The sequence below is a fragment of the Budorcas taxicolor genome, chromosome 10 (assembly GCF_023091745.1).
Source record: "Budorcas taxicolor isolate Tak-1 chromosome 10, Takin1.1, whole genome shotgun sequence".
In the NCBI taxonomy this organism is placed as follows: Eukaryota; Metazoa; Chordata; class Mammalia; order Artiodactyla; family Bovidae; genus Budorcas; species Budorcas taxicolor.
Genome location: NC_068919.1, coordinates 85,295,562 through 85,314,718, shown reverse-complemented (window position 1 = coordinate 85,314,718; position 19,157 = coordinate 85,295,562). Strand labels below are relative to the sequence as shown.

General features: G+C 41.7%; 1 protein-coding gene across 1 annotated transcript in view; it reads right to left on the bottom strand.

Moving 5' to 3' along the window:
* The window catches only part of TTLL5 (tubulin tyrosine ligase like 5), a 307,681-nt gene that overhangs the window by 141,480 nt on the left and 147,044 nt on the right, over nt 1–19,157 (bottom strand). The window contains exon 29 of the mRNA XM_052646434.1: nt 15,995–16,149. Coding sequence (XP_052502394.1) covers nt 15,995–16,149 — 155 coding nt within the window. The remainder of the gene's footprint in view (nt 1–15,994; nt 16,150–19,157) is intronic.

Genomic DNA, 19,157 nt, shown 5'->3' with positions numbered 1-19,157 from the left:
TAGAAAGAAGTCACCCTTCAACAGAGGGGTCAAAGGAAAGAAAGAGTCTCTCCTGTTGGCCCCACTCTGATACCCTCCACTCCTCAGCTGCAACGACCTCATCTCTGCAACACCGCTCCACAGGGCACTGCCTGTGGCTCACGGCCAGTTTCCTTTAAACTAGATACTAAAACAAGGAGTGGAGGAATCCCAGATCCCAGGCAAGTCCAATTTTTAAGTTTCTCCTTTTTTTTTTTTTCCCCACAGGAAGGGAACTAAATGGTATCAAGAACCTCCACCCAAACCAAGCGCTATACTGGCTACTTTGACATGCACAACTCAACTAAATCTTGAAACAACTTAATGAGGTAGGTATTATCATCTGTGTTTTTAAGCAGACGGGGAAACTGTGGCTCAGAGAAGCCAGGTTAACTTGCCCGAGGTCACATACTCAGTAAGGCAAATCCTAAAGTCCCGCCTCTTTTCACTACACCATGCCATCTTGCTAACAGAGGTTGAAGGCCCCCTTTCCTATAAAGTTAACCTGCTTTTAAAGAATATATCAATAGAATAATTTAAAGGACTGGTTCCAGAATAATTTCCCTAAAGGGAGAGAATGGAGGCAAAGCCTTACCATTCTGGTAAATTTTTTTGCCTAACTATGGGACTCTCTTTTAAAACCTAATATCTTCCTCCTCCTAGTCTCTTTATCATGGTTTAAAGAAATGTATGACTTTAAATTTGCTGTCTTAACCATTTTTATGAGTACAGTAGTGTTAAGTATGGTCACACTGCTATGCAAAAGATCTAACGTTTTCATCTTGCAAAACTGAAACTTTATAGTCATTAACCACTAATTCCCCATCTTCTGTTCCCCCAGCCCTTGGCAATCACCTTTCTACTTCCTGTTTCTACGATTTAGACAACTTTAGATACTTCATCGGAGTGGAATCCTCCAGTGTTTGTCTTTTTGTGACCGGCTCATTTCATGCAGCACAATGTCCTCAAGGTTCAGCCACATTCTAGCATGTGACAGGGTCAATCCTTACATCCTCTTCTGCATTCCCTTTCTTCTACTTGCTTGTGTCACAAATTTAAATCTTTGTTATATGCTGCCCGATGCTGCTTCCTGTTCCACATGTATGTGGTTCCCTCTTGCTGCCAGATGGTATTTAGTGATCCAACAACAGGTCTTGAAAGTCTTTTAGACCCTACCCAGTGCCCTGCAGAGCTTCCCTGGTGGCTCAGTGGTAGAGAATCCAGCTGCAATGCAGGAGACCCGGGTTCAATCCCTGGGTCAGGAAGATCCCCTGGAAAGGGAATGGCAACCCACTCCAGGATTCTTGCCTGGGAAGAGGAGCCTGGCAGGCTACAGTCCATGGGCTCACAAAAGAACCGAGGGCAACTTGGAGACTAAACAACAATAACAACAACAACAAAGTGGTGTGTGCCAGGCTGAAAGCAGAAGACAGCTCCTGGTCAGTGAACTCCAGGAGACAGGACAATTCAGTCTTACTTGTCAGGACTCCACAGCAGCTTTACAGTTCTAAAATACAGTTTTAGAACTCTAAATTGTAAAGTTCTAAAATACAGTTGTTTTCCAGAGTGGAAGCCACCTGGCCAAGCAGCCTAGGTCCATCATGTCACATAAAGGAAGAACAGACTCAGGGCTGTGCCTTCAGCCTCCCCCGCACCTTTAACATCGAGGAACAGACAAATCTCCAGGTTTGTGTGTCCTAACACAATGCCTAATACACAGAAAATGAATAGAGGGCTCATTTTTAAAGAAAATAAACTAACTAAAAAAAAAAAATAATAAAATAAAATAAACTCAGTATTTCTGAAGACTGAATAAAAATGAAAAGGTGGGAAGTCAGAGTCCTGAGTCTCTACCAACATTCATAAAAAAAATAATCTAAAAGAAGGGAGAAAAGTATTAGCTGAACTGGTATCAAAACCTCTGGAAATTGGTCCCCAAAAATTAGGTAAAAGAAAGGGACCAGACTATAATTTATTATTAAAAAGTAAGCGGGCAAAAGAACAAGGTAATATGAAATAGCACCCAAATTTCCAAGATTTGTGGCTTCATTGTACCCCATTCCCCAGGACTGAATTTAAAGTTCTAAAATACAAGTTGTTTTCCAGAGTGGAAGCCACCAGCGAAGGAGCCTAGGTCCAAGATGTCACAAAAAGGAAGAACAGACTCAGGGCTGTGCCTTCAACCTCCCCCGCACCTTTAACATCGAGGAACAGACAAATCCCCAGGTTGTGTGTGTGAAAAAGCCAGAGATGGATAAAAATAATTCAATGACAAATGCTGGAAAAACATACAAAGGGGCAGAAGCCAGACATTCGTGGGATTCCCTGACAGCTCGATCCACAAGGAAGGGCTGGACTGGAAAAAAACAGAGCTTCAGGCTCCTGCCAAGCTGTCTGAGGCCCTGTTCTTCCCAAATCATTCCAAGCAGCAGCCAAAACTTTACAGTAACCCTTCCAGGTCTCCCAAAGAAAGATGGACTCCTCACCTAGAAAGTGCTCCTCCCTGACGTGGTCCAGTTCCGTGCAAGGCTGGCAGTAATGAGGAGGTGCCTCTCAACATCAGTTCTCAGCTCTGAATAACTCCCCGAGTGCCCAGAAAAATGGATAATTTAAAGGTAGCTTGAAAATCCCTAGCCATTTCATTGGCTAAAGAAAAGCTTAATAGCCAAGTATCAGCATCTATGGGTTTCCCAGGTGGTTCAGTGGTAAGGAATCTGCCTGCAACAGGAGACGCAGGTTCGATCCTTGGGTCAGAAGGATCCTCTGGAGAAGGGAATGGCAACCCACTCCAGTAATTCTTGCCTGGAGAACCCCACGGACAGAAGAGCCTGGTGGGCTGCAGTCCATGAGGTCGTAAAAGATTCGGACATGACTGAGCTACTAAATAACAACAACATCATCGGTATTAAAAAAGTCAAATACAACCCCTTTAAGAAAAAAAGAGGTCGCAAACACTTGGTACCTGCATTGTGGATTGTATCATTCTCAGTCGGCCTTGTTCAGAGGCACACCTCAGGTTTCTAAACATGTGACTGCATTTGGCCCTGACTACCTTCTCTTCTGGAGATTGGCCTGCAATTAATCTCACTTATTACCTCTGAAAAGTAACAACAGAGGAATGGCTGGCCAAGTTCAACTCCGAGTGTCTAGGGAACTGCAAGCTCCACGGCCAGGCCTCAGACTGTCTGGGCAAGGCGTGGGCTCTCTGCCTTCCTCTCCCACAACAAAGCTCCAACAGGGACTCCAGACAGACCAGAGGAACCGAGGGATTTGAGGAGCTGGGCTGAGCTCACACTGACCCAATGGGAGACGACAGCCCTGGGCTACACTTGGGATGGTTTCAAAACAGCGGGGGAAGAACAAGGTTGTCTGGTGAAAACTTGTATGATCCATAAAATTGAGAACAATAGCAACACCACAGGGAAATGAAAAATAACACTATTTGCAGAGCTCTTGTGAGTCACTAGTTTTCATTCCTGTGGCTACCAAGTCACTGAATCCTCCAATATGCAGATGAAAAGTACAGCCAGCAGTGGATTCTCTTTACGTCTTTTCACTTTACAGGGCAGCCCCTGGTCGAGTGAATTATGAGAGTTTATCAGCACTGGAATCCACCGATGCTTTTGTGGATGAACACGTAAGAGTACCTTTTATTTACTTAGCACCCACTTCCAGAGAGATCAAAGTGCTTTAAGGACAACCTAAAAGCTCTCAGAACAGGCCAGTTTATGCGTAAGTATGCTTATTCAGTAAAAAGATTAAATGAATAGTTTAGGGTCACTTAGTGTCAAAACCAGTAATAAAACTCACAACTCTAAGCTACTAAGCCCTTATTCATTAAACTTAGTCACCCTTACTACTAAGGAAGGAACAACAAGAGACTAAATAAATACTCACAAAACAGTGACTTACAGGTAAATAAAGAAACTGAGGCCTGGAACAGAGCAGAATGCTTGAGGGAGGTCTGGCTGGGGCCCATGTCATCGCCAGTTCTGGAAGGACCACTTGAGAATTCACTTAGGGCTGCCTGTGGGTGGGGAATCTCTGGGAATTCCCCATGGAATTAGATCTCACAAGCTGAGCTTCCAGGCTATCCTGGCAACCAGAGGTTGTCTGGGGGTAGGGGAAGATTTTCTAGGGCTACCCTGGACTAGAATGGGGCCTAGAAACTGACCTTGAACTTGAAGAAGAGGTGAAGGGAGGGATGTTATGGTACAACTAACCCTCAAGGGAAAGGCCAGGGAACTTTGCAGGGGTTACTTTCTGGGGCCAGTGGCTGGGACAGTGATTGTATCGTGTGCCATTCCTACCACAGCCCATGAGCAGAGCCTGGCTGGGAGCAGGCCATTCACAGCGCTGGCCCCAGGTCATGCCTCTGACCTGGATGGATCCCTCCGTTGTTTTGTGTCCCAGCGTTAACAGGTGTCACCAAGAGAGGGCTCTAAATCAAGCCATGATTTTCACTCCAAATACAAACTATAAAAAGTACGGAAACTCAGGACTTCCGTTGGCAGTCCAGTGGTTAAGAATCCGTGCTCCCACTGCAAGGGGCGTGGAATTCCCAATCGCTGGTTGAGGATCTGATCCCGCATGCTGTGTCTGTCCAAAATGTACAGTCTTGACATTGTTTATCACATGGAAAAGAACTGCAGTCTTGGATAAAAACAATATATCCAAGACTGCGGAGAAAATGTTTTCCGTAGAAACAAGGTTCGGATTGTAAAATGAAAATGGAATATTTGGAAATATTTTATATGGAAAATAAAGCTCTGTGGCATAAACAGAATTTCTTTTTTTACGACTTATGTTTTAGGAATGTGGTTACTCTGTAACTGTAAATCACCAAAGGACAGACTTCTCCCGTGAAGAGAAGCATGTGGGAGGATGGCCTATCTTCAAAAGTCCTGCCTCGTGGTCTTCAACACTTCCTAATTCTGAACCGAGATGGTTCTTTTCACCCTTGACCACAGTGATCACTGGTATGAAAGACACTGTACCCGAGCATGATGTAATGTGCTCATGTTTATCTTGCTTCCTGGGCAGAGGCTCTGCTTCCCAAATTAGTTCCGTAAGTCATCATTCTAATGGCAACAGATACCTGGACAACAATTAGCTATTTCCTCCATGCCTGAGCCTTCGGTCACCCTTCCTCAGGGCAGGGGAGCATCCAGAGAGGTGGCTGGCTGGCAGAGGCCTGGGGGTGGGGACCTGGTGGGACACTTGCACGGTAGAGCCTCTTTATTTGGAGGGAAGAATATCCTTCAGCTGGTTGGAATACTTCATTGTAACAGTCACATTACTCTCTAGTTCATCTGACTCAGGGTCAGATACAATTAAACCCAGATTTAATAGCCATTAGAGCCAAGATGTACTGGGAATCTGTTTCTTCCTTTTTTTTTTTTTTTTTTAACACAGGGAGACTTAAAATACAGACAGAGACTAGATTTCAATAGAGTGGTTTCTTTTTTAAAGTAGAAGTTGCTGACTTTATGGCCAGAATTTATTTGCATTTTATCCTCCCCCATTTTGCTCAACTACATAGAGGGAATTTCCTTCCCACTTTCCAAATGAACATTGTCCAGAGAGTATGAGTTTAATTACACAACCTACATAAAAATACATAAAACAAATATATGCTTCAAAAGAAAAAAAGGAGTCCAAAGTTACTGAAACACAGCATAATACAAGGTATAAAAAAGAATTAGGAGACAAGGAGAAAATATCAAAAGTCAATACATGAACATGTTGACTATGAGCAAGGATTAAACAGTATATGCCACTGGGGTCCCCGCAATCCAAGCAGCTGCACTACCTCCATGCTCGACCCTCACTAGGGCAGAGCTGCTAGAGGCTAGAAAACAATCCCAACAGCACCATATCTCCTGTACCCGTGGGCATGGGCTTCCCTGTGCACCTGGTCCTGCCGGGGTCCATGCCATCCAAGCAGCTGTTACACCTCCAGGCCTAGTCCTCACTGGGGCAGACTCAAGGCCTCCAGGGGAGCCTCAGAAGCAAACTCTTGTGGATGACCCACATGCAGAGGTGGGGATAAAACCACAATTAAGCTCCAGGGATGGAGTGACTAAGGAAGAGGATCAAAAAACTTTCTAAAAGCTGTATAAGCTGTAAATTAAACCCACAAGAACAACTAGGGAGACTCTCTGCCTATGGAATATATAAAAGGATAATGAGTACTCCTACAAAAGAAAATTCTCTAGCTCTGGCAGCTCTGGACATTGGAGGCAAGCACATGTAGGAACAGGGCCAGATTAGAATCTGAACTGTCCCCACAGCAGGTCCAGAGACCAGTCCACCTGAGTACTGAAGGGCCTCCTAAGAAGGCGAAGGTGGGGTGTGGCTCACAGCGGTGAGGTGGGGTCAGGGGTGAGAATGCTGATAGCTGAGACCTGAGAAAAACATTTATTATTCTTATATTTTTATTCCTTCTATAGTTGGTTCTGAATATTCTTTTTTTTCTGTTGCTGTGGTTATTATTATTCTCTCTTTTTGAACACACTTTTAATTTCTTTTATATATTTCTACTTCTATTTTAGCTTTTTGTGTTTTGTTATTGCTGCTGTTTTTCTTGTTGAAGTTTTACTTTAATATGCATGTATCTTTACATATTTGACTTAACTTTGCTTTTCTATTTGTTTTTTTTCCTTCACCATGTTTGTTTCTTTTGTTTGCTTTGCTTTATTCCTCAGCTGGCACTCTGCTTTGGTCTTGTTTTCTGCTTTGTGCTTTAGTTGGTTCTGTTTTTAATTGGTTGATATTCCTCTGGGCTTCCTCTGTTCGCCAGGTCACTCTCTTGAACTTTGTTTTCTTTGGTGTGCTTTGGTTCCGAGCGCGCAGTATGTGCTGTGCGTGTGTATGTTCCTTTGTTTTTGTTTTTATTTGTCTAATTTTGCTTTAACCATTTGTCTGGGGTTCATTTTTAGTCTCTTGGGTTCTTGTTTGTTTATTGTTTGTTTTAATCCCTTTTATTACAGAATTCTTGCCTGGGGAATCCCAGGGACAGAGGAGCCTGGCTGCCGTCTATGGGGTCACACAGAGTCAGACACGACTGAAGCGACTTAGCAGCAGCAGCAGCAGCATTGCCATAACAAACAGCTTGTGAGATCTCGGTTGCCTGACCAGAAGTAAGGCCTGAGCCTCTGGAGTGGGAGTGTTGAGTACAGGACACTAGAGAACTCTTGACCCCGGGGAGTATTAATCAGTGAGAACTCCCACGGAGGCCTCCACCTGTATCAAGATTCAGTACCACCCGATTGCCTGCAGCACCTAGCACAGGATACCTTACCCAACAACAAGCAAAACAAAAATACAACCCAATCATCAGCAGACAGGCCTCCCACAGACACCCCAAAATACACCACCTCACATGGCCCTGCCCATCAAGAGGAAAAAAACTCACTTCCTCCCACCAGAATGCAGGCCCAAGTGCCTTCAAACATGAAGCCTACACAGGGCACTGGACCAACCTCATCCATGAGACAAAAAGTAAGAGAAACTATGACCCCATAACCTAGGGAAAGGCAGACCTCAAACACAGTATTTTGCACAAAATGAAAAGACAGAGAAATATTGTGCAGATGAAGAAACAAGACCAAATAAACAAAGAGGAAATAGGCAAACTACTTGAAAAAGAATTCAGAAAAATGACAGTAAAGATGATCCTGGGCTTTCCTGATAGCTCAGTTGGTAAAGAATCTGCCTGCAAAGCAAGAGACCTCGATTTGATTCCTGGGAGGAAAATCTGCTAGAGAAGAGATAGGCTACCCACTCCAGTATCCTTGGGCTTCCTGGTGGCTCAGCAGGTAAAGAATCCACCTGCAATGTGGGAGACCTGGGTTCAATCCCTGGGTTGGGAAGATCCCCTGGAAAAGGAAAAGGCTTCCCACTCCAGTATTCTGGTCTGAAGAAAGACTGTACAGTCTATGGGGTCGCAAAGAGTGGACACAACTGAGCTTCTTTCACTTTCACTTTTCAAAGATGATCCAAAATCTTGAAAATAGAATAGAGAAAATGCAAGAATCATTTAACACATTTCACAAGGAACTAGAAGACACAGAAAATAAGTAAACAGCAATAACACAATTACTAAATTAAAATACTCTAGAAGGAATCGATAGCAGAATAGTTGAGGGAGAACAGATAAGTGAGCTGGAAGGTATAATGGTAGGAATCATTGCTTAAGAGAATAAAGAAAAAAAGAATGAAAAGAATTTATAGTCTCAGAGACTCCTGGGACAATATTAAACGCACCAACATTTGAATTATAGGGAGAAGAACAGAAAAAGAAAGGGTTTGACAACATTTTTGAAGAGATTATATCTGAAAACTTCCCTAACATGGGAAAGGAAATAATGAAGTCCAAGAAATACAGACAGTCCCATACAGGATAAACCCAAGAAGAAACATGCCAAGACACATATTTATCAAACTAACACAAATTAAACAAAAAGAAAAAATATTAAAAGCGCAAGGGAAAGACAACAAGTAATATATAAGAGAAATCCCATAAGTTGATCTTATGGGATCTTTCAGTAGAAAAGATTTATCAGTTGATCAAGAACACTTGATCTTTTAGTAGAAACTCTGTAGGCCAGAAAGGAATGACAATATATATTTAAAGTAACGAAACTGAAAAAGCTACAACTAAGATTACTCAGCATGGATCTCATTCAAAATTGATGGAGAAATCATAAGATTTATAGACAAGCAAAAGTTAAGAGAATTTAGCACCACCAAAAAAGCTTTACAACAAATGTTAATAGAAATTCTATAGGCAGGAAACACAAGAGAAGGAAAAGGCTTACAAAAACAAACCCAAAACAATTAAGGAAATACCAATAGGAACATATATATCAGTAGTTACTTTAAATATAAATGAATCAAACACTCCAACTAAAAGACATGGAGTAGCTGAACGGATACAAAAGCAAGATCCATATACATGCTGTCTACAAGAGACCAACCTCAAACCTAGGACTCATACAGACTGAAAATGAGAGGATAGAAAAAGATATTCCATGCAAATGGAAATTTTAAAAAGCCAGAGTAGCAATTCTCATATCAGACAAAACAGATTTCAAAATAAAGAATATTACAAGAGATAAGGAAGGACATTACATAACAATCAAGGGATCAAGGAAACATAACAATTGTAAATACTTATGCACCCAACAAAGGAGCACCTCATTAGACCAATGTACCTAAGTGACGTCTTCAGGACATTCCACCCACGTGCACAAGGAGCGAACATTCTCCAGAAAAGATCATATATTGTATCACAAATCAAGCTTCCGTAAATTTAAGAAAATGGAAATTGTATCAAGCATCTTTTCTGACCACAACACCTTGAAACTAGACATAAATTACAGGAAAAAAAAAAATTGGGAAAAACACAAATACACGAAGGTTAAACAAAACACTTCTAAATAACCAATTGGTTATTAGAGAAATCAAACAAGACCTAGAAACACAGGACAACGGAGACATGATGACCGAAAACCTATGGGATGCAACAAAAGCAGTTCTAAGAGGGAAGTTTATAGCAATACAATCTTACCTCAAGAAACAAGAAAGACATCTAACAGACAACCTAACCTCACACCTAAAGCAACTGAAAAAAGACAACCCCCCCCCCCCCAAAAAAACAAACCAAACAAACAAACCCCATAGTTACTAGAAGGAAAGAAATCATAAACATCAGAGCAGAAATAAATGAAAAAGAATGAAGGAAACAACAGCAAAGATCAATAAAACTAAAAGCCAGTTCCTTGAGAAAATAAACAAAATTGGCAAAACATTAGCCAGACTCATTAAGAAAAAAAGGGAGGAGATTCAAATCAACAAAATTAGAAGTGATAAAAGAAGTGACAACAGGCAATGTAGAAAGACAAAGGATCAGAAGAGAATTCTACAAGCAGCAGGCTGGATGAAGAAAGAGCTGGGATCAAGATCACCGGGAGAAATACCAGTAACCTCAGATACACAGATGACACCACCCTTATGGCAGAAAGTGAAGAACTAAAGAGCCTTTTGATGACAGTGAAAGAGAAGAGTGAAAAAGCTGGCTTAAAACTCAACGTTCAGAAAACTAAGATCTTGGGATCCGGTACCATCAGTTCAGTTCAGTCAGTTCAGTCGCTCAGTCATGTCCGACTCTTTGCAACTCCATGAATTGCAGCACGCCATGCTTCCCTGTCCATCACCAACTCCTGGAGTTCACTCAAACTAACGTCCGTCGAGTCGGTGATGCCATCCAGCCATCTCATGCTCTGTCATCCCCTTCTCCTCCTGCCCTCAATCCCTCCCAGCATCAGGGTCTTTTCCAATGAGTCAACTCTGCAAGAGGTGGCCAAAGTATCGGAGTTTCAGCTTTAGCATTAGTCCTTCCAATAAACACCCTGGGCTGATCTCCTTTAGAATGGACTGGTTGGATCTCCTTGCAGTCCAAGGGACTCTCAAGAGTCTTCTCCAACACCACAGTTCAAAAGCATCAATTCTTCGGTGCTCAGCTTTCTTCACAGTCCAACTCTCACATCCATACGTGACTACTGGAAAAACAATAGCCTTGACTAGACGGATCTTTGTTGGCAAAGTAAGGTCTCTGCTTTTCAATATGCTGTCTAGGTGGGTCGTAACTTTTCTTCCAAGGAGTAAGCATCTTTTAATTTCATGGCTGCAATCACCATCTGCAGTGATTTTGGAGCCCAAAAAAATAAAGTCTGACACTGTTTCCACTGTTTCCCCATCTATTTCCCATGGAGTGATGGGACCAGATTGCCATGATCTTAGTTTTCTAAATGTGAAGCTTTAAGCCAACTTTTTCACTCTCCTCTTTCACTTTCATCAAGAGGCTTTTTAGTTCCTCTTCACTTTCTGCCGTAAGGGTGGTGTCATCTGCATATCTGAGGTTACTGATATTTCTCCTGGCAATCTTAATTCCAGCTTGCGTTTCTTCCACCCCAGCGTTTCTCATGATATACTCTGCATATAAGTTAAATAAGCAGAAGTAGATGTTTTTCTGGAACTCTCTTGCTTTTTCCACGATCCAGCGGATGTTGGCAAGTTGATCTCTGGTTCCTCTGCCTTTTCTAAAACCAGCTTGAACATCAGGAAGCTCACAGTTCACATATTGCTGAAGCCTGGCTTGGAGAATTTTGAGCATGACTTTACTAGCGTGTGAGATGAGTGCAATTGTGTGGTAGTTTGAGCATTCTTTGGCATTGCCTTTCTTTGGGATTGGAATGAAAACTGACCTTTTCCAGTCCTGTGGCCACTGCTGAGTTTTCCAAATTTGCTGGCATATTGAGGGCAGCACTTTCACAGCATCATCTTTCAGGATTTGAAAGAGCTCAACTGGGATTCCATCACCTCCACTAGCTTTGTTCACAGTGGTGCTTTCTAAGGCCCACTTGACTTCACATTCCAGGATGTTTGGCTCTAGATGAGTGATCATACCATCGTGATTATCTGGGTTGTGAAGATCTTTTTTGTACAGTTCTTCTGTGTATTCTTGCCACCTCTTTTTAATATCTTCTGCTTCTGTTAGGTCCATACCATTTCCGTCCTTTATCGAGACCATCTTTGCATGAAATGTTCCCTTGCTTTATAGACTATGCCAAAGCCTTTGAGTGTGTGGATCACAATAAACTGTGGAAAATTCTGAAAGAGATGGCAATACCAGACCACCTGACCTGCTAGTCCCATCACTTCATGGCAAATAGTTGGGGAAACAATGGAAACAGTGACAGACTTTATTTTGGGAGGCTCCAAAATCACTGCAGATGGTGACTGCAGCCATGAAATTAAAAGACACTTGCCCCTTGGAAGAAAAGATAGACAGCATATTAAAAAGCAGAGACATTACTTTGCCAACAAAGGTCCGTCTAGTCAAAGCTATGGTTTTTCCTGTGGTCATATATGGATGTGAGAGATGGACTGTAAAGAAACTTGAGCGCCAAAGAATTGATGCTTTTGAACTGTGGTGTTGGAGAAGACTGTTGAGAGTCCCTGTTAATCAAACCAGTTAATCCTAAAGGAAATCAAACCAGTTAATCCTAAAGGAAAAGGAGATCAAACCAGTTAATCCTAAAGGAAATCAGTCCTGAATATTCATTGGAAAGACTGATGGTGAAGCTGAAACTCTAATACTTTGACCACCTGATGTGAAGAACTGACTCATCTGAAAAGACCCTGATGCTGGGAAAGATTGAAGATGGGAAGAGAAGGGCATGACAGAGGAAGAGGATAAGATGTTTGGATGGCAATCACCAACACTATGGACACGAGTTTGAGTAGGCTCTGGGAGTTGGTGATGGACAGGGGAGCCTGGCATGCTGCAGTCCATGGGGTCGCAAAGAGTCGGACACGACTGAGTGACTGAACTGAACTGATATGCCAATAAAACGGACAACCTAAAAGAAATGGACAAATTTTTGGAAAAGTTCAACCTTCCAAGGCTGAACCAGGAAAAAATAGAAATTATGAACAGATCAATCAGAAGCACTGAAATCAAAACTGTGATCAAAAATCTCCCAAAAAAGAAAAGTCCAGGGCCAGATGGCTTCATAGGTGAATTCTATCAAATGATTGCATGCTCAGTTGCTTTAGTTGTGTCTGACTTTTTGCGACCCTATGGACTGTAGCCCACCAGGCTCCTCTGTCAATGGTGATTCTCCAGGCAAGAATACTGGAGTGGGTTGCCATTCCCTTCTCCAGGGGATCTTCCCAACCCAGGCATTGAACCGGCATCTCTTATGTTTCCTGCATTGACATGCAGGTTCATTACCACAAGCACCACTTGGGAAGCCAATCAAACGTTTAGAGAACAGCTAATGTCTAACATTCTCAAACTCTTCCAAAAAACTGCACAGTAAGGAACACTCATTCTATGGGGCCACCATCACCCTGATACCAAAATCTGACAAGGGGATATCACAAAAGAAGAAAATTATAGGCCAGTATCACTGATGAACATAGATGCAAAAGTCCTACAAAATTATAGCAAAGAGAATCCAACAACACATTAGAAGGATTATACACCATGATCAAGTGGGGTTTATCCCAAAGATGCAGAGATTCTTCAATATATGCAAATCAATCAATGTGATCACCATATTAACCAATTGAAAGATAAAAATCATATGATAATCTCAACAGATGCAGAAAAAGCTCTGGACAAAAACAAGACCCTTTTATGATAAAAACTCTTCAGAAAACTGGCATAGAAGGAACCTACCTCAACATAATAGAGGCCATATATGACAAATCCACAGCGAACAGTATCCTCAGTGGTAAAAAACTGAAAGCACAGCCTCCAAGATCAGGAACAAGACAAGGGTGCCCACTCTCACTACTATTATTCAACAGGTTTGGAAGTCCTAGCCATGGCAATCACTGAAGAAAAAGAAATAAAATGAATCCAGATCAGAAAAAAAGAAGTAAAACACTCATTGCCTGCAGATAATATGATACTATACATAGAAAGATAGTAAAGATTCTATCAGAATATTACTAGAGCTAATCAATGAATTTAGTAAAGTCACATGACACAAAATCAACACACAGAAATCCTCTGTATTCCTATACACTAACAACAAAAAATCAGAAAGAGAAATTAAGGACTCAATCCCACTCACCACTGCAACCAAAAGAATAAAATACCCAGGAATAAACCTACCTAAAGAGATAAAGGACCTGTATACAGAAAACTATAAGATACTCATGAAAGAAATCAAAGATGACACAAACAGATGAAGAGATATAGCATGTTCTTGGATTCAAAGAATCAAAATTATGAAAATGGCTCTACTACCCAAGCAATCTACAGATTCAATGCAATCCCTATCAAATTGCCAATAGCATTTTTCACAGAACTAGAACAAAATATTTCACAATTTCTAAGAACCCGAATAGCCAAAGCAATCTTAAGAAAAATGGAGCTAGAGCAATCAACCTTCCTGACTTCAGACTATACTACAAAGTTACAGTCATCAAGGCAGTATGGTACTGGCACAAAAACAGATATACAGATCAATGGAACATGATAGAAAGCCCAGTGATAAACCCATACACCTATGGGGACCCTGTCTTTGACAAAGGAGGCAAGAATATGCAATGGAAAGAGGACAGTCTCTTCAATAACTGGTGCTGGGAAAACTGGACAGTTATGTATAAAAGAATGAATATAGAACATTTCCCACCACTACACACAAAAATAAACTCAAAATGGATTAAAGACCTAAATGTAAGACCAGAAACTATAAAACTTAGATGAACACATAGGCAGAAGACTCTTTTACGTACATTACAGCAAGATCCTCTATGACCCACCTCTAAGAGTAATGGAAATAAAAACAAATGGGACCTAGTTGAACTTAAAAGCTTTTGCAAAGGAAACCAAATACAAGGTGAAAAGACAACCTTCAGAATGGGAGAAACTAACTGCAAATGAAGCAACTGACAAAGGATTAGTCTTCAAAATATACAAGTAGCTCATGCAGCTCAATATCAGAAAAACAACCCAATCAAAAAAAAATGGACAGAAGACCTAAACAGATATTTCTCCAAAGAAGACATACAGATGGCTAATACACACATGAAAAAATGTTCAACACTGCTCATTATTAGAGAAATGCAAATCGAAACTACTAGAAGGTATCACCTCACACTGGTCAGAATGGCCACCATCATCAAAAAATCTACAAACAAAAAATGCTGGAGAGGATGTGGAGAAAAGAGAACCCTCGTGCACAGTTGGTGGGAATGAAAATTGATACAGCCACTATGGAGGACAGTACAGAGACTTCTTAAAAAACTGGGAATAAAACTGCTGTATGACCCAGCAATCCCACTACTGGGCATATACCCTGAGTGTGTGTGCTCAGTCACATCCACCTCTTCGTGACCCCATGGACTGTATCCCACCAGGCTCCTCTGTCCATGGAAGTTCCAGGCAAGAATACAGAAGTGGGTTGCCACTTTCTGCTCCAGGGATCTTCTCAACCCAGGGATCAAACCCATGTCTCCTGTGTCTCCTACACTGGCAGGTAGATTTTTTACCACTAGCACCACCTAGGAAGCCCATATAGCCTGCAAAAACCATAATTCAAAAAGACACATATGCCCCTGAAGTTCTTTGCACCACTATTTACAATAGCTAGGACATGGACATAACCAAGATCTCCACTGACAGATAAATAGATAAAGAAGTTGTGGTACATATACGAGTGGAATATCACTCAACCATAAAAAGGAATGAATCTGAGTCAGTTCTAGTGAGGTGGACAAACCTAGAGCCTGTTATAGAGAGTGAAGCAAGTCAGAGAAAAACAAATATCATATATTAATGCATATTTGAAATTTAAGAAAATGGTACAGATGAACATACTTGCAGCTCAGGAACAAACATGCAGACATAGACAACAGACTTGCACACACAGCAGGGGGGAGGGAGGATGGCGTGAATTGAGAGTAACACTGAAACATACATTACCATATGTAATACACACAGCTAGTGAGAAGTTGCTGTATAACACAGGGAACTCAACCCAGCGCTCTGTGACAACCTAGAGGGGTGGGAGGTGGGAGGGAGAGTCAAGAGGGAAGGGACATATGTATACTTATGGCTGATTCATATGTGTGGTTGTATAGGCACAAACCAACATAACATTGTAAAGCAATTACCCTCCAATTAAAAAAAAAACACAGAAAAAAGTCTTGCTCTTGCAGCCTGGAAGTAAACTTGTTAAACTGTATCAGAAATTTCCTTTTCATTTAATTTGGCCAAAAACTGTCTTACAAGTAAAAGGAGGCCCTGCATTGAAGCATCAGAGGGTTAGGACACATGGAGAGAGGCATCCGTCTTCCTGGTGTCTGTGCAGGCAACTCAAAGTGGGAATGACTTGCGTAGGACAGGCTGCCTCTGTGTGACCCACATGCTGGCTCCATGCCCCTTACATACCTGCTTCCAGGAGGGGTGCAGTGGCTCTCAGGAGCTTGGGGGTCTGACTGTATCGACCATGTTGGGCCACTGGGACTGATGACAGGCCGAAGTGTGGGGGGAGTTGAAGCACTGCTTCTGTTTATGACGCTGCTTGCCAAATTCAGGTTTGTTACCTAGAAATGAAGTGAGGGAAATAAACTGACTTTACAGAGTTTTAGAAAAGCATCATTAAAAACATACTGGGAAATTCATGTAGAGTCCAGGCGATGCTGACTCATCTGGGCTGACACAGTGGTTGTGACAGAGGCACGCATTAAAGTGTGACCTCGGTGCACGTCCAAGAGCAGAGGTGAGGGTCCCGAGTGTCAATATAAGTTAACAAGTATTTATTCCGCTCCTCCTACATGCAATGCACCATACTATGCTAGGTGCAGTAAAATACAAAGCTTAGTAACAAAGAGGGTAAGTATTTACTCTGTCTCATGCAAGGTTCTAAGAATTAGGCAGACTACTTAGCCTTTCTGACCCTTGTGTCCTCATATGAAAGTTCTAAATGCCCAATAAATTTTGGTTATAAATAATAATTAGATAAAGTCACTGATTCAGAAAAAAGTTGCCCAGGCAATAGAAAAATGGGCACTGACTTCAATAAATGATTTACAAAAATCGAATATAATTAGCCAATTAAACAATTAAAACTACTCAGTTCTATTGCCAAAGAAATGTAAATTACAAGATAACACTTTTATGTGCTACACTGACATATACTAATAAAAAATATAGGGCCTAACAATGCCAAAGGGTGATATTAGATGTGTAGTGTAAGTACACATCTTTCATTGGTAGGCTCTTTCTACAAGTAAATTTGCCAACATATTATTAAAAGTATCAAAATTTTTGTACACTTTGACGCTACAGTCTAACTTATAGGAACTATGCAAAAAAACAACTGCAGATCATTCATGAGGTGAGTATTATAATAGCAGTTACTATTTAGCAGAACTTAGCAGAAAATGTGCCAAGCTCTGAGTAAACAAGCATATTATGTACATTTCTTTCACAATTCCATTTGCAAGTACTATTATAATCCCCACTTTACAAAGAAGGAAACAGGAATAAATGGCAGAACTACAATCTGACCATAGTCTGAAACTCCAAATTCCCTGTTCTTACTCACTACACTATACTGTGAACAGAAACTGAAAGCAAGCATCCTTTTTAATATTGAAAAAGGAAAGATTTAAATGGCTAACAGTATTTAAATAAATTATATTAAATAAACATGTTAAATAAACTTTGCTCTAAACATATAAGGGAATGTTATGTATCCACCAGAATTTTTTGCATAATACTTAATGATTTAGGAACATGCTGATGTCTCGAATTAAAACAAAGAAATCACAATATGAAACTTTACAGAGAGCAGATCCAAATTTCCTTAAACGCACACATATGCAGATACACATTCCTAAAAGGGATATATTACTTTTATAATCCAGAAGAAAAAAAGGTACATTATTATGAAAAATACAGGTGTGAGCTGATAAAGCTGATAAGCTTAAAACTTGGATGGGGAGAGTGGAATCAGAAAAGGAGGCTTCGAGAAGCATTTCAAATAAGATGCACAGAGGATGCTGAAAAGGGGTGGGGGGACTCAAGGCTGAAGGCAGGGTGCTGAGTGGGAGATACAGGGAAGAGTGATGTGAGGAGATTTAACTTCCAAGAAAAGTGTTCCAGGAAGCTAACAATTTTGACACAAATAGGATTTTTTTTAAATCTGAAAGAAACTAAGTCATTTTTAGCAGTCTAGTGCTTCATTCCTAGTTACAGAATTCAGTAAGTGACAACTGCCCAGGACTGTGTCTTCACACCAAAGACTCAAATACTTTTGACCCCTCTCTGCCTCTACCAGAAGAGAAGAAAGACCACGTTGACGAAAGGGGGAAGACAGCGCAGAAGGTGGCGGCAGTGCCCTCTGGCCCCTCTGAAGGGCCTGACCCTCTTCCTGCACCCTACCTAGAAGCAACAAAGGTGCTCAGACAGTCGGACTCCCCCCAGGACTCAGCTCACCCTTGCCCCAACACTAACCCCCTTGGCCCTAAAGATTCTGCTAAGTCACTTCAGTCGTGTCCGACTCTGTGCGACCCCATAGACGGCAGCCCACCAGGCTCCCCCGTCCCTGGGATTCTCCAGGCAAGAACACTGGAGTGGGTTGCCATTTCCTTCTCCAATGCATGAAAGTGAAAAGTGAAAGTGAAGTTGCTCAGTCGTGTCCGACCCTCAGCAACCCCATGGACTGCAGCCTACCAGGCTCCTCCATCCATGGGATTTTCTAGGCAAGAGTACTGGAGTGGGGTGCCATTGCCTTCTCTACCCTAAAGATTAGGCTTCTCAAATTAGACCCCTGGCCCTAAAGATTAGGCTTTTCAAATTAGACATGAGCTTACAGCTTTTAAAGACATTACCAAGTAGAAAGGTCTTTCTGATAACTTACAGCTTCTCCAATTACTGTCTTAGTCGGTTGTGCCAAAAACCTAATAAAAAAGGCTTATTAATAATTTATAGTGGGACAGCAATAAAATAAACAAAATGTACATACTTTACCATGTTAGTATAAACTTTCTGGCTTGGACATGAGTGAATGGGAAGGAGAAGAGATATCAGACTCGGTATATTTTCTCTCTTTTGGCCAGACCGCCTTTAATTGAAACATCACTGTCCTCATCGTGGGCTTCCCTGGCGGCTTAGCCGGTAAAGAATCTGTCTGCAATGCAGGAGACTGCCTGGATCAGGAAGATCCATGGAGAAGAAAATGGCAACCCCTTCCAGTATTCTTGCCTGGGAAATTTCATGGATAGAGGAGCCTGGGGGGGCTACAGTCCATGGGGTTGAAAGAGTCAGACACAACTTAGGGACTGAAGCATCATTTTCATCATAATCGCTAACATTTACTGAATGCTCACCAAGTGCCATGGGCTTAGCTCAGCAGTCCTCAGCCTTATGGGCACCAGGGACCGGTTTTGTGGAAGATAATTTTTCCTTGGACTAGAGGACGGGTGGATGGGTTTTGGGGGTGATTCAAACGCATTACATTTATTGTGCACTTTATTATGTGGCAATCTCAGAATATTCGGCCTTGACTTTAGGGTTAGGATTCATGCCTATGTGAATCTGATGCTGC